The sequence below is a fragment of the Chionomys nivalis genome, chromosome 5, assembly GCF_950005125.1.
Source record: "Chionomys nivalis chromosome 5, mChiNiv1.1, whole genome shotgun sequence".
In the NCBI taxonomy this organism is placed as follows: Eukaryota; Metazoa; Chordata; class Mammalia; order Rodentia; family Cricetidae; genus Chionomys; species Chionomys nivalis.
The window spans coordinates 45,396,223-45,420,137 of NC_080090.1; the positions used below are offsets into that span (position 1 = coordinate 45,396,223).

Here is a 23,915-nt window from a genome sequence, read left to right on the forward strand (position 1 = left end):
TCTTTCTCCACTCTTGAGCTGTAGCACGGAAGCACACACACCAGTCTTCCTGCCGGTCTGCACGGGAAGGCACAACATAGCTAAATCCTGCTATTTGATGTCTCTCTTGCAGACATTTCTAGTTCCGAAGTTTCACAATGCCAAGAAATATGTAAAACCATAACAAACACCCCATCACACAAGATTTTTTTATCACTCTTTTTGGATGGAAGGGGGGGAGGGGGACACAGAATGTCTCTGTGTAGCCCAGGCTGACCTCAGACTCACACAGATCTGCCTGCTCTGCCTCAGGAGTCCTTGGGTTTAAGATGTGCAGCACCACAGCCCACCTTAGAACTGCTACTATCAGCAGGGAGTGAGTCCCAGCAGCTACCGCCCACGTGGCCGGCAGTCGTCCTTGACGTGTAAGTACTTTGGGATTTTATGCTACAGATGTTTGAAGACTGACTTCACTTGTAAACAAGTGACTAGGTTTGTCTTTTCTAAAAGTTTTGACTGTGTTCTCCATCCCACTGGCAGGAAACAGGCCTCCTAGCTTGTGGGCGCAGCCAGGACTCTGTCGCCACCTGGTGGCGCCTACTGAAACAAATCTGGAAGGAGAAGTCCACTCCATTTTATTTGGGGGTGGAAAATGTCACAGGAGCTACCGTGAGATTGTCAAAACCATCATCGCTTGAGTCCTTTTTTTTTTTCTTGATCATATCCAGCTCATTTCTTGTACAATCATTTAATTATTTTGGTTTGTTTACACCATGCTTCTCTATGGTGGGGAGCAAAATATTTTAACTATTTTCAGATCAGCGCTTATGAGATCATTTCACTGCCTGACAAAGGGATGTTTGTTAAGAATGAAAGTACAAAGATCACCTGGGCCAGGTAGTGGTGGTGCAAGCTTTTAATCCCAGCACTCAGGAGGCAGAGGAAGGTGGATCTCTGAGAATTCAAGGCCAGCCTGGTCTACAGAGTGAGTTCCAGGACAGCCAGGGCTACCCAGAGAAACCCTGTCTCAAAAAACCAAAAAAAGAAAGAAAAAAAGAAAGAAAGAAAGAAAGAAAGAAAGAAAGAAAGAAAGAAGCTGAATGAGCTTACTTTCTGACAATATAATATAAATAACAAAGATATGTTTTGTTGATTAGAAACGAAATTCATACTTACTTTCCAAAAATGTTTTATAGTAACGTACAATGTTGGGATGATAAAGCTGTAAGAAAACAGATAGCAAACATTATCAGACTGTTTCCAACCCCAAGCTTTCTCCATGACCACTTAGAATCTATAGTCTGCAGTGACATCTCCGACTATCAGTTAACATTTTGGGATTGTAATGACTTAAAACTGTGCTGCTTTTAAATTAATGAACATTTTGATGTCCTTTATGCCTTTGTCAATGAGGCTAGAAACGATTCCACTTTCTAACTTAGAGTAGAGATTCAGAAGGAAGGGTCAAGGTCACCTTGGCTGCACAGCAAGCATCAGAGCAGCCTAGACTCCACTACACAAGGCTGGTCAAGAAGAGAAAAAGGAATCAAAACCCACATTCTAGATTTAATAAGTCAGACTAGGGGTGTCAGCAGTTTGGTTTTACTTGACTGAAGCTGGGGGTGGTCTTTCTTGCATCCCTGTGCAGTAACTTGGTAACCAAACACTGAGGCTGGGGACTCTTTCTCCCGTTCCTATGCAGTAACCGGCAGCTAAGCACTGAACATGATCGTGATGAAGACAGAAGGGCTTCTCATGCATGGTGTGTTCTGGATTGGAAGCTCAACTGCTTTGCATCCAAGGCAGCTATAAACTCCCAGAAGAGTTTCCATGGCTCAATAACAAGCTTCAAGAAAAACACTGGTAAAAATATCACCGCACCAATGTCCAGCATTTCACACTGGACTTGTTTATGAACAGCGTGGGTAGAACAGCACAGGAGCTCAGCCTCCATGACATTTATGTCAGAGGCATCTCAGAAATAAGGCAGATATTTACCTGCTCCTTAATTATTGTTAATTCAGAAACAATGTTCTTCACACTGCTGTCTCGGTCTTTCTTATCCTTCCCGAATGCTGGGTTATGTAAATTGACCTCCTTCATTGCTAAAAGGTTTTGACCACTACGTTTCCTAACCTAAAATAAGGAAAGAAAAAAAATTGTTTAATTAAATACCCTGATGAGAACTGAGGGTTAAGACAAAGATGGATTAACTAGAATAACAAAATCACATGGTTAACCAAGCCATAGCATGCTCTAGCCCACCAGTTCTCAGCAGAATGATCCTTTCCCAGGGGTGGTTTTCAGATCTCCTGCATGTCCCATATTTACATTACCATTCAGTAATCTAACAGTAGAGAAATTGTAGATATTAAGTAGCAATGAGAAAAATTTATGGTTGGGGGTGATGGTAGTTTGGGGAGTGGCACTATTAGGAGGTACGGCCTTGTTGAAGTAGATATGGCTCTATTAGAGAAAGGCTTTGAGGTCTCCTGGGCTCAAGCTACATCTAGTTCAGACCACTTCCTGTTGCCTGCTGATGTAAGGCTCTCAGCTCCTTCTCCAGCACCATGTCTGCCTGCACACCACCAGGTCCCACCATGAGGATAAAGGACTAAGCCTCTGAAAATCTAAGCCCCCCCCACTCCAATTAAATGTTTTTCCTTTATAAGAGTTGCCATGATCATGGTGTCTCTTTACAGCAATAAAAATCCTAACTAAGGCAGGGCCACCACAACATGAGGAACTGTACTGAAGAGTCCGCATTAGGAACATGGAGGACCACTGGGCTGAGCTCAGTCCTGTTAGCTTCTGGTTTGGCGCCCCCTGCAGGACTCGGCAGGATTTCACTGTGCAGGAGCAGAAACACTGGAGGAAATTTATAAATTCTGTCATGCCCTGGGACAAGCTATTTCGACGATTTCCCTGTGATGGGTGGAAGACGCCCAGTTTCAGCCAATGAGCCATTGTTACTAGAGCTGAGAACCAAGGCAACACCCACAGCATAACCACGCCCTGTGGTACCAAAACAACCACTCTCATTTTTATCTCCATTTATTTTCCAGTTTTCAATGATAAGGACTCCAGTTAAAATGAGTATGGACCTCCAAGTGTGATTTCAAGTCTGTTTTGGAATATGAGAATTCTTTTCTAGGGTAGAGTCACCTTGTAAACACAGCCAAAAGCTCCACTTCCAAGATGGTCCAGCACGGCATAGTCGCCTATGTACTTCAGTGGCGCCTTCTTCTGATTGATGCTTTCAATATTCTCGGCAATCTGCTTCAGTTCATCCTCCTAACCACGTCATAAAGGGAAACGGGCTGCTGTTATTTCATCCTGACCGTGCACAGAGCAGCCTGCACGAACGTTTAAACCTCAAGACTTACCAACAGTAAATTCAGCTGTGACACTAAGTCCTCATAGGCACTGATATCGCGGACGTAATGGCCTATGTCAATGAAGATCTCAAACAGGTCAGTGGGGAAAAGTCTACAGAAAAAAACACAGGCACTTAGTGTGGAGCTCGGGAAAAGGGAGCCGTTGCTGCCCTTTGGATGCAGCTCGATCACCAGCTAACCCTACCCACGAACCAAACTTCATTAGGTTATCAGCAGAGGACAGAAATAGTATGTGCTGGCTTATCATGGAAATTTCCACTGTAGCTGTATTCCCCACAGGGTAAGCGAAGAGGAAGAGCAATGTTCTAAAGACCCACTGAACGGCGTGGTGCTTAGTTACTGCATTGGACTTCACACTTAGAGCCGGGGAGGGAGGACTGCACATTGTTTCTATGGCAATAAAAGACAATGTAGTGGAAACAGATACTATGGCCTTGTTTGTAATCTACCTGGGGGTACAGACACGAAACATACTCAAAGAGGATGTTTGTTAGGTATTCATGAAGTACTCAGCATCTGTTACAGTTCTAAACTTAACCCCAGGATGGAAATATACTTTTAATTTTGAAATGTTTTATGAAAATATAATTCTGGAAATTGAAAAACAATGGAGAGGATTATGCATTTTCAAAGTGCTGGCTTCCAAGCCCTCTTAAAATGTTTGAGCTCATTAAGACGGATGGCTTTGGGCTATGAAGTGAAAGTTTATAATAAATAGTTTTCCTTTCTGTTCCCTTAAATTCAGATGTCATAGGAAAATAAAGCAACAATAGAAAGTGGACCGCACCTCTCAACAAAGGATTCAATCTGACATCCAGTCTTCCCTCATCAATAATATTTTGGTAAGATTGTGGAGGTGGATTTTGTCCAAAGGGTGTGTGTGCCCTATGTGTGCAACGTGTCTGCTTCCTCAGGCCTGTTTGTCCACCATACTCACCAATTCCCCTCTGGCCTGGTCCTGGTTCCCAGCCTACTAAGGGTGCCTTAAACAAACACTTGGTTGGTAAGAGGAAATGACCAGACTAACTATGGAATTTCTGAATGGTCAAAAACAAGTATGTGTTTTGATTCTATCCACTCAAGATGCTAATATCCTTAGTTCAGGCCAGGGCCTCAGCAGTTCCATGGTTTGGGAGGAGCTGCACCGATGCAGTCAGCTGTCACATGGCCTGTGAGGCGACTGCAAGAGCTGTTCGATCTGTGGAGTCTAAGAAGTCTGGAGAGGCAAGGCTTGCATGGAGCCAGTGTCTTGGCACAGGCCCTAGTCAAGAGTGCAAAGTCAGGCTGGCCTAGCAAGAACTTTAGTGTGGTAATCACCCGTATTAGTTCACACTCGTACCTTTTAAAGAGCGGCCGGTTCCTTTCCATACTGAAGAGAAACCTCAAGGCTCTGAAAGCGTAACACTAGGAAATGAAAGAGATGGCTCTTAGGGGCGGCACAACAAATTAAAACCTTTTCAGTGCAGAATTACCAGGAGCAGCCATCACAGAGGCCTCCCTGTGGGTGGCGGACCTAAGCCAAGAGTAGCAGCAACTTCCAAGTCCCTCTCCCGTCTACAGGGCTGGAGATGTGGCCCTGCTTACTCCATACTGGCCACTGACTCCTAGAGATGTGGCCCTGCTTACTCCATACTGGCCACTGACTCCTAGAGATGTGGCCCTGCTTACTCCATACTGGCCACTGACTCCTAGAGATGTGGCCCTGTTTACTCCATACTGGCCACTGACTCCTTTCTAGAACTTACAAAATGAACAGCAGTATAGGAAATGACATTCCTCTGCCCAGGAAGCCATACAACCAGAGACTTCCAGGAATTCAGGGGTTCACATTCTCTATCCATACAGTTTCTAACCACTGGAAAACACCACACGGGGAAACAGTAACAGGCACACTGGAGTCAAGCGTGACAGACTGGTCTCCTGAATAAAAAGGTCCTACCATTCTCCAAATAGAACAATGGATGGTCAGTCATTAAAAAGGCTTTCAAAGAGACCTGAGTACTTTAACTGAGAAAAACAATTTCCTGGGACCAGCAAGATGGTTCAGTGGGTAAAATCATTTGCTGTCAAACCTAAGGACCTGGGTTTGATCCCCAGGACCCACATGGTGGAAGGGGAGAATTAACAGACTGCTCTCAGACACCCAAACATGTTCCATGACATGACTGCCTACACACAGAATCACACAAAAATAAATAAATGCAGCTATATATTTTCATATGTAAAAAATTAGCTTCTGATAGTCTACAGGGGAGAAAGTGAGAGGGGAAGGAAGAAGAGGGGGAAGGGATCGAAAAGAAAAGCAGTGGGGGAGGGGACACAAGGGGGAGAAGAAATGGGGGGAGGTGGTTAGTTTTACGTCAACTTGACAAAAACTAAAATCATCTGAAAGAAGGAAACCTCAGTTGAGAAAATGCCTCCATAAGATCCAGATGTAGGGCATTCCCTTCCATAGTGACTGATGGGGAGGGTCCCATTGTGGGTGGGGCCATCCCTGGGCTGGTGATCTTGGGTTCTATAAGAAGGCAGGCCATGTAGAACCAAACCAATAAGCAGTACCCCTCCGTGGCCTCTGCATCAGCTCTTGTCTCCAGGTTGCTGGCCCATTTGATGCTGACCCCTTTCGTTCCCAATTTGCTTTGGGAAATGGTGTTTCACCACAGCAAGAGAAACCCTGACTAGGATGGCAGGGGAGACAGGGTGGAGAACAGTGAGCAGGTTCACTTGTGACCCAGACACCAGCAGAGTGATTCTGGTCTCCTGGAAACCTGGGATCATTCCATAAAATTGATGATCTGCACATAGAAGATCCAAACAAAGCTGCCCAGAGTCTGACAGAGAACAAAGGGGCCTGAAGAAGTCTGGGGAAACAGTGGAGAAGAGAACGTGGAACCCTTCTAGTTGCAGCTTTAAAACCTCTCTTGGCCTAGCAAAGCTCATGCTCATGACAGCTCTGCTGGCTGTGCTGTCCAGGGCAGCGCTGTGCATCTGATTGCACTAAAGGAAGTCCGGCTTTCCTATGTGCTCACAGTAGCTCTCCAAAACCCCTGTCTGGCTGCACACAGTAGCACCAAGAAGCTCTGAGACTTTGGCCATTATGCTAGATGACAAGGTTAAAGGACTTTTTAGAACGACCTTCCTTCTAAACACATACATAGAAACATGGAAAGCATACATGGTGATTGTGGAGGCCCAAAAATGTGAGTCTATTTCCACCTTGTCTGGAGGTCAGAGAGTTTGGGCTTATTTAAAGTTGTTGACAAGTGTGGCTACAATCCTGACCTGGGGTGTGGTTACTTGGTCTTTTTGACATGAAGATGGCCCATACAGATAGATCCTCTCCACCCTAAACAATGGTCAGAATATTCCAACATGCTTCTGCTCCTTCTTTTGATATAGGAGGTTTGACCTTGGGAGTAGCTGCCTTCAGGATACTCGGTACAGGGTGGGTTCGCTGCATAAGCAACAGAATGCTTTTCTCGTGGATTAATTGCTTGATGGCTCAAAGTGTTGAAGCAGGTAACTGTTCTGGTTGCCCTGTGTATCATGTTAAAGCAGGTTTTACTCTGCTTCCCCCGTGTATTGGGGTATAAAAGTGTATGAAAAATTGAACACAGGAATTTCAGTATTTACTGCAACTTTCTCCTGATTCTATCATGTTTTCTGTTTTATTATTTTCACTTGTGTCTTAGTTCTCTTTATTTTCTAATCCTCATGCCCCTACCCTGGTAAGTGGTATTTTTATCAAGGCTGGTCCCCGACAGGTTATGGGGAAGCATACGATGTATTGATGCCTATGTGCAGTGTCTAAGCAAGGCTAAACATACCCATCCCCTCAAACACTGATCTAGGCAAGGCTAATCATACCCATCCCCTCAAAGGCTGGTCTAAACAAGGCTAACCATACCCATCCCCTCAAACGCTGACCTTCAAAGCAGTTTTACTCCCTTTTGTAAATGACTTAGTGAATCTTGTCATTCTAGTGTCACTGGGAACACAATCCCTAATGCTCGCTCTCCAGAGAAGTACAAAGGATTCTATATAAGTGGGCCTAGTTTCTGCCTTTGACACTATTATAAGACACACAACCCAAGCCACTCAGCAGCCCCCCCATTCCCAAGCATCCTTTAAATTCTCCACTTCTAGCCTGCTGATACCACTGCCATGGAAATTCCTGCCATCCTGGGGCAGTGATGCCCAGGAGTTCCTTGTCCCCTTTTAAATACCTTCTCATCCACCAAAGTCCATTTCTGGGATTTCCTTTTCAAAGACAAAATGTTGGTGACTATGGTTCATGTTTAAAGATGACAACCATTTTTACATTGTTGTTATATTCTGATGCATAACGAAATACCTTTTAAAAGTACAACCAACCGATGAACAAAGAAGCCATTGGCTCGGCCCCATAAGTCACACACAGGGAGCTGTTTCTGGCTCCTCCATGCTATTTCGAATCACTAATTATCATACCAACTCCATCACTAACTAAGCACACTCCCTTCCCATCTGCACAGGGCCCCATGCTCACCTACACAATCCTAAAAAGTACACATCATCTTACGTGCCCCCCCCCCAGACTCCAATACCTTGAGACAAGGAGCAAGAGACAGGCTTGTTACCTGTAGGAGATTTGTTTGTGCAGCATTCTTTTGTTTATTTGGTAAAATTAATTTCGCGATTGTATATACTCCATTTTCCTGGAAAAACCAAGAGGTCATGTGTCAGTGACTAGCAGTAGTGATACTACGCAGAGAGTCAAGCATTCAGGAGCACGACCAGAGCCTTCCAACAATGTAAACAGATAGTAAGGATGATATTAAAACTGTCAATGTGATAGTTTTAAATGCCAAAGACTAAAAACAAGCTTAATTTTTTTCAAGGCAGAATTATATAATACTATTATATAATAAACTACATAAATTTAAAACTATTTAAATATTATAAAAGCAAAGAGTGGGAGAACATGAAGGGACAGAATAAAGGAATTCAAACATCTTTATGCTCAAACCTAAGGGCTGGACTGGAGTGGTGGTGCTGTCAGTGATGAGCTTGCTGCCCAGCATGAGTTCAGTTCCAAGAACTGAAGTCAGAAAAAATATTAATAAGCTGGGTGAGGTGACTCACTTATAATCCCAGTGCTGAAAAGGGAGAGACAGGGGCTCCCTGCAGACCATTGCCCAGCCAATCTAGCCAAATCAGTGAGCCCTGTGCCCATGAAATGCCCTGTCTCAGAAACAAGGCTGGGAGATGGAAAGACAGTTTGGCAATTGAAAAGCACATACTGCTCCTGCAGAGGACTGGAGTTTGGTCCCTGGCACCAAAGTTGGTGACTCTCAGCTGCCTGTAACTCCAGCTGCAGGAGATCCACTGCCCCCTTCTGGACTCCGCAGAACCTACATTCTTATGTGCACAAACCCACGGGTAGACACACACATATGAGCATCATTTTATTTAATCTCGATTTTAAAAGAAGTGGATTTCTCCCAATGAATGTCACCTCTGGCCTCCACACACACATGCATGCATACCCACACACATGCATGCATACCCACACACATGCATGAACACCCACACACATGAATGAACAGACACATGAAAACATAGGTACATAGACATTCCACAAATACCAAATTCAAACTATAAAACATAAATTCTTTCTCCCTTTCTGTTTTTGATAATTAGAGAATACACAGAGATTAACCATCTTAAAATAAGTGTTTTTAAGAAAAGGAAAAATGACAGAAAAGGACAAACATTAAAGAAATCAAGTTAATTGTGGAAACAGCACTGGACATACCCATGGAGGTGAAAAAGCCAGTTTTGGCTTTCTGTCAGCTATGAATGCATGGCATCTTATCCACCTCCATAAATCTGACTATTATAGCTATAACTGCCCTGTAGATTATTTTATAATTCTGTTTTATTCATGCATATACTTATGAGAGGTCATTTTTTTTTCTTCTGGGAGTGAACCCAGAAAGTCATGAAGGCCGGACCTGTGCCCAACCTGGCTGTTCTTCCCACCACTTCCCCACCTGCTATGCTGCCTATGGACTTAGGCCATCCCCACCGCCACCATGCATGCCTGAGATGACATTACAGCTATTAGTCTCCTCCTCTGTAAAACCCTGCAAGAACCCAAACGGAGCGGCTGCAAGAGAGGCAGGGGCGTTACCAGCATCTGTCCTTTCTAAGTTCTATTGAGCTTCGGCTATCAACTTAACAGAGCCCAGAGTTACCTGGGGGAGTCTCAATGAGGGGATTACCTCAACTGGTCTAGCATGGGCACGTGTGTGGTACATGATCTTGCTTGTTAATTGATTTAAGTAGGTCTAGCTCACTGTGGGCATTGTCACCCCAGGGTAGGGGGTACTGGGTTGTATAAGGAAGAAGGCTGAACACACACCAAAGGGAGAAAGCCAGTACACAGAACTCTTCCACGGCCTCTGTTTTCCTTTCTTGGCTCTAGGTCCCTGCCGTGAGCTCCTGCCTGATTTCCCCAACGATGGACTGTTACATGTGTATGTCAAATAGACCCTCGCCTCTCTGAAGCTGCTTTTAGTTGGTGTTTTAGCATAACAGGAAAGCAAACTAGAGCAAAATTCAATTGAATTAACTGAAGATGAAAATATAAACTGGATTCTTTTGGTGAAATAAGACACGTTAAATATTTCTTAAATTACATGATGAGTCCTCAGACCAATATGCTGGAATACACGCTGCAGCCCCAGGGGCCTTGGCGGTGGTGCTCTTACCTGAACCACTTGGTGGGCATTGGTGTCATTGAGAGCCAGCTCAGTGAGGGCAGCACAGCAGGCTGGGAGGGAAGCAATCAAACCTGTCAGACTCGCCAGGACCCAGTGTGTGCCCAGCATTTACCAGGAATACAATAAACTGGTGCGTACATGAATCGTGACTTTCGGTACAATCCCCAGACCCTGGTGATCAGACTATGTTCTGCGGTTTCAGAGAAGGTGACAGACGGCCACTCACCACGGGCTAGGAGTTGTGACCTTTGTACCCCCCACTCCCCAGCTGCCTCTGTTTGCACTGTAAAGAGAGACACAGTTCCTCCTATGAAGCTACACACCTTACACTGAAAACTTCCACACATCACCATATACACCTTGCAGCAATATTTCATATGGGCAAAACTGAAGCCTGGGGTCTTGTGAGACATGGTTAAGGACATATGGCCATCCACCTAGGTGGATGAAATTCCCAGACTACACTAACTATGCATCTTTCGTACTTAGATGTGAAAGGGATGATGTCCAGTAAGCCCATATGATGCATACAGCTCCGGAAGACTATCTATATGCACCCTAGGTACCCCACGAAACAGAACACCTGGGGCATTCTAGCCCCCAAGCCCCTTATGTCCCTCTCTAGCACTGGCAAGCCCCATGATCCCACTGTGATCACCACCAACTGTAGCACTCTGAGAATATCCAGACTACCGGGAGCTCTGAGACCAGTTAGCACGGTCTCCGGGGAACCTTTAAACAGGTAGGCCAGCACAGCCTGTGAGGAGCTAGGGGCCTTTCTCAGTGCACGCAGACGTCACAGGGAAAAAAGATCTAGTTCTCTGCCTTCACGTGTCTCTGGTAAAACTTCTCTTCGGTTCTCCAGTAGGAAATAGCTACGAATAAAGCAAGCCTGTCTTGTGCCCATTGCCTTTAACTCCTGTCCTCTGCCACACATGGTCCTTGCCTCAGAGTCTCCCCAAGTTCTGCTGGCTTCCAGCACCCCTTTTTCCTTTCCAGGCTGCTCCAGAGTCAAGACTGACCTGAAGCACCTACACTACATGTCTGGTCTATTAAACCCAAACACCCTGACAGGTGCAAGCTGGAGCGAGATCCACCAGGAAAAGGCTTATCCCGCTTAGCTTTCTCATTCCTTTGGAAACACAGGCAGTTGTCAGCTCGCTCCTCTCCATGGGACTGGTCTGAGGAGGAAGACTCCCTGGCCCCTTGGGAGTGGGATGCTTGCATTAAATAGGAAGATCACAGAAACTGTAGGAAGCGTGGTTCTGCTCAGACCAAGCTGTGCGCTTTAGCCCAGCAATCTCATCTGCCGTATCGTTAACCTGCCAGCCCAACACCAGCACCAAGAAGGCGCTGGCATCCGTGCGGAGTCACTGCTCCACATTTGGAATCCTGAAGATTGTGCACACCCGACACCACTGTACTCATGTTATAACAAGGACCAACACCATGATAAAGAAGGCAGTATTAAGCAGCAAAACCCAGATGTGTGAGGCGGATACCTGCTTGGAGAGAGACAGTATTCTCCTGTATTTCCCCAGGGCTTAAGTCTTCGGATAAATGCAGCTGCTGGATTCGCCCTGCAGCATTTGCACTGGACAGGCTTCCGATGGAGGACCGATCAGAAACAAAATTCCTGTCTCTGTAAAAGGAAAGTTACTCCCTGGGCCATTTAGTCACCTTCTTCCGGGCCTCAAACAGAATTAAATCTCATAACGGGCCCGTATTTTCTATAATAAACAAACAACTAAAACCATAGAAATCAGGTCGCAAGGTTTTCTGTGTTCCCAATGGCTTCATCTGCAAATTCAGCTAGAACCGAGCCTGGTGGACAGTGAGTATGAGATGAGAGAACCTGCCCAGCCTTCCCTGGCACTCCCTGACTCCAGGCACTGCAGTCTCAGCCAGGGTTCCTCTCAATTCCTCTTAGTGAAAATCGATTCTCCTGCATCTTCAAAGTGTTTCCTCTTTGACTCTACAGGAGTCTCCCTGAACGCGGCTTGAAGCCCTGACTTCGCATGGCCTTATCAGCCATTTCTCTCTATTCTCTTTCCTCTGACTGAGAACACCTTCTTAAAGCTTGCTCTCTGTTGTGCTACTTCCGGGGCTGCTCTGGTTTTTGGGTCGGTCTGCAGGGCTGTGCTCATCACCCCCCTCATTTCCTATCTTGGCTGTCTGACTTCCTCTGTTCTACAGATCGGTTATCCATCTTCAACCACAGCTCACAAATCCTTGCTGTGCCGTTGGTCTGCCATGTCCTGGGTGCACAGCTTCCCACCATAGACTCTCTGTCTATTATCTGTTTTGTTCCTCTTGGTTTATATGGTTACTTCATTTATTTATTTCTCATGACATCAGCCGTTTGGGTCTTTACATTCCCACACATAACACAAATGGAATCTCCCTGTCCTCCCTCTGCTATCTGGGTCATTCTGTTCTTTCTGTCATGAACTGGGGCAAGGAGCAGTTCCTTCAAGGGTCTTATCAGTGAACATAACTATCTGGGCACTCTCTGTGGTGATCGCTGTGCACGTGTACAGGCCTAAATGGATTTCCTGGAAACCACCCTGTAACAGCCTCTTAACACCAGTACCACCAGCACCCAGGCAGCTCCTCTTCTACTACCTGCCCTGGTAGCCAGGGGCAGGCATAGGCCCAAGCAGGTTGTACTTAACCAGCCGGGAATAAGCCCCTTCCAAATCACCTTAGCTACTTTAAATATTCAACAACAGTTGACATGTATCATCTTCTCAGGGAAAGTTGTCTAACACCATACGTGGATGGGGTTGGAACATGAGTCTCTAGGCATAAAAGAATTCTTATCTATCAATGATATAAAATCTATTACTTGAGCTAATGAGAGAAAAGTGTCTTGTGTTGTAATTAACTCTAAATAATACTTGACTATTACAGAATTCAAGTCGTCATTAAGAAAATACCAACTATTCAAGGATAACTACACCCATCATCTTCACCCTACAAGCACAAACAAAACAACTTTGCAATATTTCTGACCAAGGGAATAGCCTATTATGTCATAGGACTGGTAAAATATTTATAATCTATACATCCAAATAATTGAGGCTTTTATAAAAGCTAGGAGCTTGCCAGCAGGCTATATACTTTTCCTTTGTTTTCACAATGACAGAAATCATTAAAATTAAGCTTATTGTCCATATCACTGCAGTCTCTTCTAATGCTCTGAAATTTTCCAACGAAGAAAATCCATAAAGGAATAGTATGCACAGACTTAGTCACACCGACTTGATAATCTCTGGCAATGTTAAAATGGATAAGTCACTTGCCGTAGAGCAAGCACAGAGTAAGCTCTATTGATGGACCAGGGATCATAAGCTTGTCTCTTTTGAGCAAAATATCTACCTGTGCCTCTGGCTTGGCACACTTGAGGCTTAATTATGCTTTATAATAATATTAAGTAAGAGAATACTCCCAAAGACGATGATTGAATATTACTACTCAATACTTTAAGCTATTTAATTCATAAAATATGGTTGTAATGTAATATACACCCAAGCAATTTCAATTTCAAGCAATTTTAGCAAACCATCCCTGTGTATGCTTATGGCGTAGAAGCTACTAGAAAGCAGGTGTGGAGGTGGGGTGGTTTGAATGAAAATGGATCCCATGGGCTCAGAGGGAGTGAAAGGCTTATTTGAAAGACTTAGGACATGTGGCCTTGTTGGAGTAGGGTGTGATCTTGTTGGGGAAATATGTCACTAGGCCTAGACTTTGGAGTTTCAAATGCTCAAGCCAGTCAGGCCCTCTCTGTCTGTCTGTCTGTCTGTCTGTCTGTCTGTCTGTCTGTCTCTATCTCTCTATCTCTATCTCCCTGCTGTCTGTTGATCCAGATGTAGAACTCTCAGTTACTTCTCGAGCACCATGTCTGTCTGTGTGCCGCCATGCTTCCCGCCATGATGATAATGGACTGAACTTCTGAGCTGTAAACCAGCCACAATGAAATGTTTTCCTTTAAAAGAGTTGCCACAGTCGTGGTGTCTCTTCACAGCAACAGAGCACTGACTAAGACAGGAAGCACGCACCTTTTGTCCCAGCACTTGAAAGGCAGAGGCAGGTGATCTCTGTGAGATCTCAAGGCCACCCTGGTCCACATAGTAAGTACCAGGGCAGTCAGGCCTACATAGAGAGACCCTGTCTCAAAACACAACAGAACAAACAAGCAAAGAGCTACTCAGCTACTCCATTGATCCGTAAGCTCCAAGCGCCCCCTCTTACCCTTGTAAAATGTGAAGGAGCTGCTTGATGCCACCCCAGATCCGGATTTCCACGCTGGTCTCCGGGTCCTCACACACCTGCACCAGAATCCAGACGACGCTCCACAGCAGCTTCAGGTGGTCCGAGTGGAGCAGACTGAGCAGGATGGGGATGCCCTCGTAGAGCTTTACCTGTTCCTTCACCTGGGGCTCGGCACAGAGCAGGCGCAGGAGCTCCGCCGTCAGCCTGGCATAACGGGGGGGTGGGGGGGGATGGGGGGAGAAGGACACCAGTCCTGCAGCTGTGGCTTTGTGTGGCCACCGTGGCACAGAATCTATTACTGGGGTCACTGTTCTTCAGCTCTGTGAGCCTTGCCCATGTGTGAGGACCCTGCCAATCGTCCCTCTGTTAGATCATGGTCTGCCACTTTAAGAGCTGATCCACCTCCCCTATGATCTGTCTTGACCAGCTCCCTGCTGTTTGTGTCCCTATGTCCTACTATCCTCATGTCCTAACAGTGATTTTACATCCTCTAACTGCCTTTAGTTACAGACAAGCTCCCTATACCCTGGGGTAAGTTGTAAAGGCAAGGGTCCTCTGTGTGTGTGTATGTGTGTGTGTGTGTGTGTCTGTCTGTCTGTCTCTGTCTCTCTCTCTCTGTCTCTCTCTCTCTGTCTCTCTCTCTCTCTGTCCCCTTTTACCCCCACTCATACACCATGCACCCATGGTGGTTACCTCTCCTACTTTCCCTTTAAGCTGACAATGCCTACAATGTGGTCCCACCTCGCGACATCATCATACTGCCGCTGTCTGGTATGATGCACTGCCCCCTTTAATGTTCTTTGTCCTCGAAGCCAGACCACGGCTAGTGGTTATGCAGCCCTCTCTCTCCTAATGAAGCTTACTTTCTGAAGGCTAGTTCCATGTCTGTCCCATTCTGGAGAGAGTGCTTGCTTGTGCCCTCTTTCTCTGAAACAGCCGCCAGGGTTCACATTCCCACACCGCTCTGCAATTCCGCTCCCAGAGGACTTCTCCGTGCTCCTCTTCCTCTCGAGCCCCCTCCCCTACCCAGCTCTGATGTTAAGAACACATGTTCTATAAAGAGTGGTGGGTCAAGCCTGTAATCCCATCACTTAAAGAGACAGACAAGGATCATGGCAAGAAGAAGACCAGCCCAGGGAGGGCTGCTTATCAGTCCATCTCAAACAACAACAAAAAGAACACATATTCTTTGGTAAGCACCATGCTTCAGATTCTCAAACTCTCTGCGAGAAACACTTTCTCTTTATTCTAAGAGCATCTCAGTCTGGGCTGCATCCCACTGCTGCCCGGCTCCCACGGGTGCCACCAGAATACAGATGTGGTTGTACTTAAAGCCTTTCTGGGAATTCCCGTAACGTTCATATGAAAATCCACACCTTCTTATCATGCAAAACCCATCCTAAAAAACCAGATAAACATGCTATGTTACTCCATCTGTAAAATAGGAAAAGCAAGAGAGCTTTGTGTGGGTGAGAGGGACTCGGGAGGGCTCAGGGAACTCCTGATGTAGAGAAAGAACTGGTCAGCTACATTTTTTACTTTTTGTTAACTGTTCTAGTTTCTGATACTTTGTCTCCTTCCTCCCAGCTGCGTCTGCCAGGGCATTTGTTTCAGATACCCAGTGTTTGCCTCTGTGATGCAGCGCACAGCCTTTGCCAAGGCATTGCCTCCTATCTCCCTTCCCTCCGATCAGGAATTTCTATTCTGGACTGAGCTTGTTGACTGCATCTTCCAGGGCACCAGAGTCCCACAAGGACCGGGCAGTCTCCCTGCCTGCCCCTTTTCTCACACTGGATGATACTCTGATCTCACTGAACTATGGTAGGATCTTACTTAACCTTGTCTCTTGAGTCAGCTCAAGTCATCAAGTCTGAAAGCAGAGACTCCCGTCTATACCAACACTCATGCAACACCGTGTTAAGACAGTTTTGCAAATAAATAAATAAATAAATAAATAATCCCTGCAAGTATCCAATCTCCATCGCTTAGCATTTCTTGACTCTTAGCTTTTCAGAAAATTGGGGTCTAATTCCAAACGACGCCGATTTACATCCCTAAACACACCTAACAAGCGCTTTACAGAGTCCTACTCTAGAGCAACGCAAAGGAGAAAGGAGTCCTTTTCAAAGCAGACTCTGCTGTGAGTTATAACACAATCACAGCTTGACTCCATCAGCATCACATCTCCCTCGCCTTAAACACAGCAGCCTTTAGCCACTTTGCTTATTCCACACATTAATCTAAAATCACTAAAGAGAGAGAGAGCAACCTAAAGTTCCTTCCCTGGAACTTTTTATTTAGACAAACGCAACCACAAAATTAATAATGATGCAATCACAAAATAATAAGATTAGATTCTACGTTCCTTTCTCCTGGCGTCTTCTTTTTGTCTTAAACAAAAAAGAACTTTCAAGAGGATTAACGATATTCAATTAGTAATATAGATGAAAAATAAAATTGATTTTTACCACAAATAAAAAAGCTTTTAAGAGAGAAAGGGGAAGAGAGATAGGGAGAAGGAAAGAGAGAGAGAGAGAGAATGAATCTGCAACATCATCCTGGAGCCAATTTTGAGTGACCATGGCCGGAAACCACAGATTTAAATTACTACAAGTTCCAAGTTCCATTGTGGAAGAATTTTCATGAGGATGAGACCCTACCTTTTGGAGAGTAAGTCATATTCATGCAGAATCATCAAGAGATTTTCTACTATGTTGAGTTCACTGATCTTCTCCCTGCACTCTGGACTACAAATGCAAAATTATTAGTAGTTACTAAAACGTATTTATTCTACCGCAGCCACATTTTCCTATCCTGGTGGTCAGGTTAGTTTGTGTGGTGCTTCGAGAATGCCTGCCCCCCCCCCTTTCCAGGCACATAGGTTTGAACAATTGGTGGAGCTGTTTGGGAAAGATTAGGAGATGCTGCTCGTCACTGGGGGCTGCTTTTAAGGTTTCAAAAATCTCAGGTAATCCTCACTTAACTCTCTCTGCCCCGTGGTTGTGTCTCAAGTCACAAGCTCTTGCCTACTACTCCAGCGCCATGCCTGTCTGCTGCCATGCTCCTGCCATAATGGCCACGGATGCCCCCTCTGAAACTGGAAGGCCCAAATCCATTATTTCTTCTATCACAGCAATAGAAAAGTAACTTATACACCTTGTGAGGAGTTGTGAGGTTGAGAGCGCAGAGGAACAAGGATTTGTCGACTGTCCCCCAAAATAAAATGGCAAAAAAAAAGTACATTTATAGCTCTTTCATTTAAAATAATGACACCGTGGAAGGATAGGTTTTCAAAACCAAATTTTAGCATTGAAAATATCCTGTATATTATAGGGGATGTAGAGGTGAGAAAAAGGAAGGTCTGGGAGATTGAACTGGCATAGGAATGTGGTTATTCTAAAGGCCAAAGGAAGGATAGCCATCAACCATGTCCCCTCAACCAGCAGAAGGAGCCTGAGAGCTCCACCGCAGGTCAGCAAAGGAAACCTTCCTTCCTAACTTCCATTTCAATGCGTGCTTTCTAATCAGGCAACTCTTCACTATACGCGGTCTCCCATGTGCTGCCCACTCTGGACTTTAATGGAGCAGGCAACAGATCTGTCTGTGTGTTTGCATCTCTCCCCTCCCCCCCCCCCGCCTCTGCAGCAGCCACACTAAGGACTGTCCTGAGATGCACTTACCTCTCTGCTAAGCTAGCCAATGCCAGAAGAGTACCCAACAGGACATTAGTGTCTCGGGCACCAAGTAAATTCACTAGTGTCTGAAAGGGAAGAGCGAACACAATTATGAAGGTCCTAGGAGCTTGAAAGGTGCACTGTTCCCAAAGATCACGGGCACTGACCTTTTGCTATTTTTCCAGGATTCTTTTCTTTATTAATTAATATAGGTATACAAGTAGAAAATGCATATATGATTTTATAATAACTTGTTTGTTTTCTTCCTAATGTTACACATTAAAATGGTATTGAATGTCTTCATAAACCAGTGATTCTCAACCTTCCTAATGCTGTGACCCTTTAATATGGCCCCTCACGTGGTACTGACCCCAAACATAAGATTATTTCATTGCTACTTCATAACTGTAATTTTGTTTCTGTTATGAATCGTGGTGTAAATATCTGATATGCAAGCTATCTGATATTCGACCCCTGTGAAAGAGTTATCTGACCCTCCCCTACAGGAGGCTGGGACCCACAGGTTGAGAATCACAGTAAAACAACTTTTTCATAACTAGGATTAAATTGTTTAATACCTCATGGCTTTCCTTAGAATAGTGCATTCCCTGAATCCTCACTGGTGTAAATTCTCCTCCTCCTGAGTTTTCAGAGCACAGACCCCCATCCTTCCAAACATTCTTGCCAAGCATGCTCCCATCAAAGGGATTCCATATAGTTCTAACTAATAAAACCCTACAAGACAGGTGGGCTTTGTTTTTATGTAAACATATGTCTTTTATTTGATGACTTTGGTTGTTTATTTGCAAATAATCAACAGAAACTGCATTCTGTTTACAACATTAAAGTAATGCACTCAGTTGGCATTAAATGAAACTAAAAAATAGAACCTCCATACACTGCACGAGTTATTTGTTCCTTATGTTGGTAAAGAATCATCATTTTAGGCTGGGTGAACAGGTTATGACCTATAAGGATGTGCAGCCTGGCCATCGGGCTTGGGACTTGGGTATGTACAGTGATGCCACAGGCCATGTGAACTCACGAACTAGCTCATTGGGGGCCCACTCACCTTGTGGGCTCCGCTGGCAGTGACCCATTCTCTTTGCTCTTTCACGGCAGCGAGCTTCTGGAAAATATCTGTTAAAGAAAGAACTGACTCAAAGGGAGACCCAGAGATTAAAAGAGGCAGCGGTCATGAAACCTCGGGTTCTCGACTGTGATGGGGAAGCAGAGAAAGGAAAAATGGAAGCGCAGACCTACAAAAGGAACAACAGAGGACCGGACTGGATGTTTCATCTCTAGCAACTGCCATCAAGCCCAACTAGCATTATAAATATGAAAATATCACAAAAGCAAGCTCCCCTTGTATGTAAAGTTTAAGAGACTTCTGAACCCTTTTAAAAGCTTAAGGTATGGACTTAGTAGACCCTGCTCATAAACCACTCAACTCACACAGAGAATGGAGGGCAGTCAGGACACAAAACCTGGGAAGTTCCTGCACTGGAGAGCTGCCCTCATAGTAACTTCCGGGGCCTGGCATCTCCCCTACACATGAGAGCCAGTGTGTACCCAGCCGGCAAGTACAGGAAACCAGTTTGTCTGCACAAAGACAAAAGGCTCGAGCTGGCACCCCGAGCAGCAGGAAGCCTGTGACTTGCCCCACCTAAAGAGACTGGAAGGGAGAGGGGAGAGAGAGGAAAGGGGGAGGTGGGGATGCAGGGCCTGCAAGGTGAAGGGGTGGTTGTGGAGGAGAAGGAGGGGGTGAGGTGGGAAGAGAAACTGGTCAAGTGTCTCTAGGAAGCCAAACGAATGACTAAGATGCCTCACACCCAGGTCAGGTAAGGTTCTCAGTTTTCTTTTTCAGGCTCTGGATAGTTCAGATGCTCTGAGATAGGTAAAATTATTACTCAAACTTTAGGGGCAGAAAAAAAAACTGAAGTCTGACATTTTCACAGAAATTAAAAGGTAGAACTCTTCACCAGATGTTGCTTGTATGGAAGACTTCTTTCCTGAAACAGGTAAAGCTTGCCAAAGGAGGAGCTGCCACGGGAAGGCATGGGGACCTATGCTGCTGAATCCATCCGTTGGCACAAACACACACACCATGGGAATGAAACGCCAATAAGAACAGCAGGTGTCCTCTCTCCTGCTGCCAACATCACACACACTCCGGTCCCAGCAAGCCCACGGGATTAGCTGTACCCCCGACAACAGTGCTTACACGTCATGTTGACCAGCTTGTCCACACAGTGCTGCTCCTCCGCGTAGCCCAGGTACTCGTTGGCCACAATCTCCATGTACTGTTCGAAAGACCAACCCAACAAGCCAGTCAGGGAGCTGGCACCAAAAGGATGCAAGACACAGAGTGCAGGACTTCAGATGAGCCCCAGATGGCGCAAGAGGGTCACTGACTACTGCTCACTACTCCTGGGCCCTGTGCACTCAAGGGCAGGATACTGGGTTTAGTGTTTCATAATTTTTCCTGAACGCCCAAAACATTACAGGAATTCTGAAAATCCCAAAATCCAAAATGACTTGTAATTGAGTAAGTTCATGGTGTGGTTTCTGTAAGGTATACATGTTAATTTGATTCCTTGGTTTACCTCGCAGTAAATGTTAATGTTTACTAATATTATATATTAATATTTTATAATATCCCAAATTGCATTTAACCAGTATACAAACAAAACTAAGTAATAGGAATTAAGTAAGATATCTGATACCTCGCAGAAAATGTTTACAACATATTATATTATATATTAATATTTTATAATATCCCCAATTGCATTTAACCAGTATGCATACAAAACTTAGTAACAGGAATTAAGTAAGATGTCTGATCATTCCTTACTGTCAATAACTAAGAAATAGGCTCGGAGAACCACAAGTAACACAAGATCAGGAGTGACAGATAAGTGATGAGATCCTTTACAACACACAGAAGTTCATGTCAGTGCCGTCAATCTCTAATGAAACTTCTTTTTAAAAACTGAGCCCGGATCACCTTCCCAGGATTTAGCGTTAATTGGACCGTGCTAAGTTTTCATAGCTGTGACAGACACCGAGAGAAACAACGTGAAGGAGGAAAGACAGAAAAGATGTTCAATGCATGGCAGCAAAGAGAAGGACAGGAAGGGGGCAGAGGCAGGTAGCTTTCCATGGCAGGCCAGGGGCCTCGTTCTTCCAACTAGTCCCTGCCTCTCAAGGTCTCCACTAACCCCCCACATAGCACTATCGGTTGGGCATCCAGCATCAACACAAGAGACTGTGTGTGTGTGTTGGGGGAGGGGGTCATATTTCAACCATAGCATTTCCATTAGGTTTGACCTATGGATCACTCAAAAGGAGCTGTCCAGGGTATGAGGTCATGGGAAACCACTTGTGTGCTGGGATGGCAATACATGTCTGTCTGTAATCTGGACATTCAAGAGGCTGAAGCAGATGGTTCAGGAGTTCTAGTTTAGCCTGGGCTACATGGTGACATTATTGCTCGTATAAGGATAAGCAAGCAAAAGAAGAAATAGTAGGGTGTGTATGTATAGACCTGCTACTTAGCTGCTAGAGGGGGCTGGGGCAAGAAGGCTGCAAGCTTGAAGCAGCCTGGGCTTCATAGTGAGATCCATCCCCAAAGTTAAAAAAGTAAATGAGTAAACATAAAGGCTGGGAGGGAGTTTGGTGGGATTCTGGCCTAGCTTTCTTATCCCAAAAATATAAAAAATAAAACTAAGATAAATAAATAAATATCACCTGTCTTACCATAGGTTTTGTGAGACTGGGCCATTCCAACAATCACATGCCCAGGAAGTGTTCTGTTCTCTTTATAAGCCCAAGCTGCTGGGTAGCTAATGGATCAGCACATACAGTCCTCTGTCTCTCATTCCTCATAACATCATTTAATATACAGTAAGACACGAGGCTAATAAATACAGCTTGCTATATAATTCTTTTCCATGCCAAAAAAAAAAATCCCTAAAATCAGGATCATTCCTTACACTATCCTCAACTTATGATGACTTAATGAAGATCGGATATTTTATGTGGAAAGAATATCATGGTTTTATGCTTTCTCACGTGGTGAGTGAGCTGGGCAGGCGACACACATCATAACGATGACGGTCTTTCCTGTCATCACTAACTAAAGACATTTGACTCTGAAAGCTTTTTCAACTTATTTAAAAATGCTACAAATTAAAAAAAAATGTAACCTTTTACAGCACTTTTATTTAAAATTTCAACAGACTGGGTAGATGAGGCCAATTAACAAGAACAAAGTCTTTTCCGTTGCTCCCCATCTGAAAGTGTCATGTCTTAGGGCCACAGTTATCCACCCCATCTGCTTCTGCGTGGCAGGCAGCCGACACAAGCCATGTGTTTGGTGGATGCTTTGAGTATTAGCAGTTCATGAGTTGAGCCAGGACAAGCAAATCCCCTTCATTTCTTAGGAAGACAAGCTGGGGAAGCACCCTCATCCCTCAGCTACCACTCAGGCTGGCCTAAGGCCAGTGTGGTATTTAATATTTAATACTGCTCAGAACTTAACCCAGAATGTAGAGGTAAAACCAGCTACCACAAAGGCAGTCTTACCTGAGCTAGGTCTTCAATCCCACCCAATTTATGGAGTATTTCCTGATAAAATAGAGGCAACAGAGCATATTAGAGGACAAGAGGTACATATTTTACACGTGACTCCATTACTAAGTTGTATGATTTATTATTGTTTCAAGTTCCACATTCTAACATAAACACAGAATATTTAGCATTTGTCATTTCACGGTTAAGACAAATTGTTAATGAATATAAAATTGTGTTTGTTGAGATTTAAAAAACATAAAAACAAACAAAGGAAGGAAGGAAGGAAGGAAGGAAGGAAGGAAAGAAGGAAGGAAGGAAAGAAGGAAAGAAGGAAAGAAGGAAGGAAGTTAGACTTGGGAAATGCCCAAGGCTAAAAATATGAAATCATGGCCCAGAAGCAGCACACGATAGGTGGAGAAGAAACCTCAAGCTTCAGCGCTGCAGGCTACAATGGCAACGAGGAAGAGAACATTTTGGAGAAGCCAAAATTTAAAAATAGGATGGGGTAAATGGCACTGGGGTGCCGGGTAAGAGGACGGGCTCTTCGGAACATGAGTCACAAGACAATGTGATGCTGTTGTCCCCTCCTCCCCAGTGGTCAAGAAACATCAAAAGAGCCCCTCCTATCGCCACCTTTTATCTTCATTTCTAATGCAACTACAGCTTGGAGGCCTTTAAGTTCTGCTCTCGCTTCTGACAAGCAATGTTAGAGATCCCTATAATTAGTTTAGGGGAACATTTATCCTGTGGGGACTCCACCTCGCCTTACATCCTTAAATCCTCGAATCACAAATAATCCCAAGTCACTATATCTTTTAAAATGACTTCTCTGACCTTTCCTTCCTTTGTGGTGGTAGAAGGCTCCATTAAACATTTACCTAAGCCTCAGAATGTTAGCAGCCAAGTCTATAAACCACGTCAGACAAGGAAGGGGGCCTGGCAGCGCGTGGCTGGCTGGCTGTCTTCCAAGGCAAAACCTGTACATTAAGTTCAGTGTGTGAGCTCTGCAGTGCGTAGACATGACAGAAGCAAGCAGACTGGGTGGTGAGCCTTATGCCTAAGACATGAAGGTGTGGCGCTGGCAAGATGAGGTACCTGCTGTCACCCCTGCCGCCTGCGCTCCATCCCAGAGACTCACACGGTGAATGGAGAGAAACCCTTCTCATAAGCTGTCAACTGACTACCATATGTGTTCTGCTAAAGAAGTTCCGCCACATACACAGCAAATCCATAGAAATGAAATTTTT

General features: G+C 44.8%; 1 protein-coding gene across 1 annotated transcript in view; it reads right to left on the reverse strand.

Annotated features, from left to right (window-relative positions):
* The window catches only part of Nek10 (NIMA related kinase 10), a 181,546-nt gene that overhangs the window by 126,288 nt on the left and 31,343 nt on the right, over positions 1 to 23,915 (reverse strand). The window contains exons 7-20 of the mRNA XM_057769925.1: positions 22,681 to 22,722; positions 20,318 to 20,396; positions 19,166 to 19,233; positions 18,100 to 18,179; positions 17,080 to 17,166; positions 14,399 to 14,623; positions 11,647 to 11,786; positions 10,133 to 10,194; positions 7,997 to 8,074; positions 4,717 to 4,781; positions 3,366 to 3,468; positions 3,145 to 3,273; positions 1,978 to 2,115; positions 1,156 to 1,201 (exon numbers count right to left, since the gene is read on the reverse strand). Of these exons, the coding sequence (XP_057625908.1) occupies positions 1,156 to 1,201; positions 1,978 to 2,115; positions 3,145 to 3,273; positions 3,366 to 3,468; positions 4,717 to 4,781; positions 7,997 to 8,074; positions 10,133 to 10,194; positions 11,647 to 11,786; positions 14,399 to 14,623; positions 17,080 to 17,166; positions 18,100 to 18,179; positions 19,166 to 19,233; positions 20,318 to 20,396; positions 22,681 to 22,722 (1,342 nt within the window). The remainder of the gene's footprint in view (positions 1 to 1,155; positions 1,202 to 1,977; positions 2,116 to 3,144; positions 3,274 to 3,365; positions 3,469 to 4,716; positions 4,782 to 7,996; positions 8,075 to 10,132; positions 10,195 to 11,646; positions 11,787 to 14,398; positions 14,624 to 17,079; positions 17,167 to 18,099; positions 18,180 to 19,165; positions 19,234 to 20,317; positions 20,397 to 22,680; positions 22,723 to 23,915) is intronic.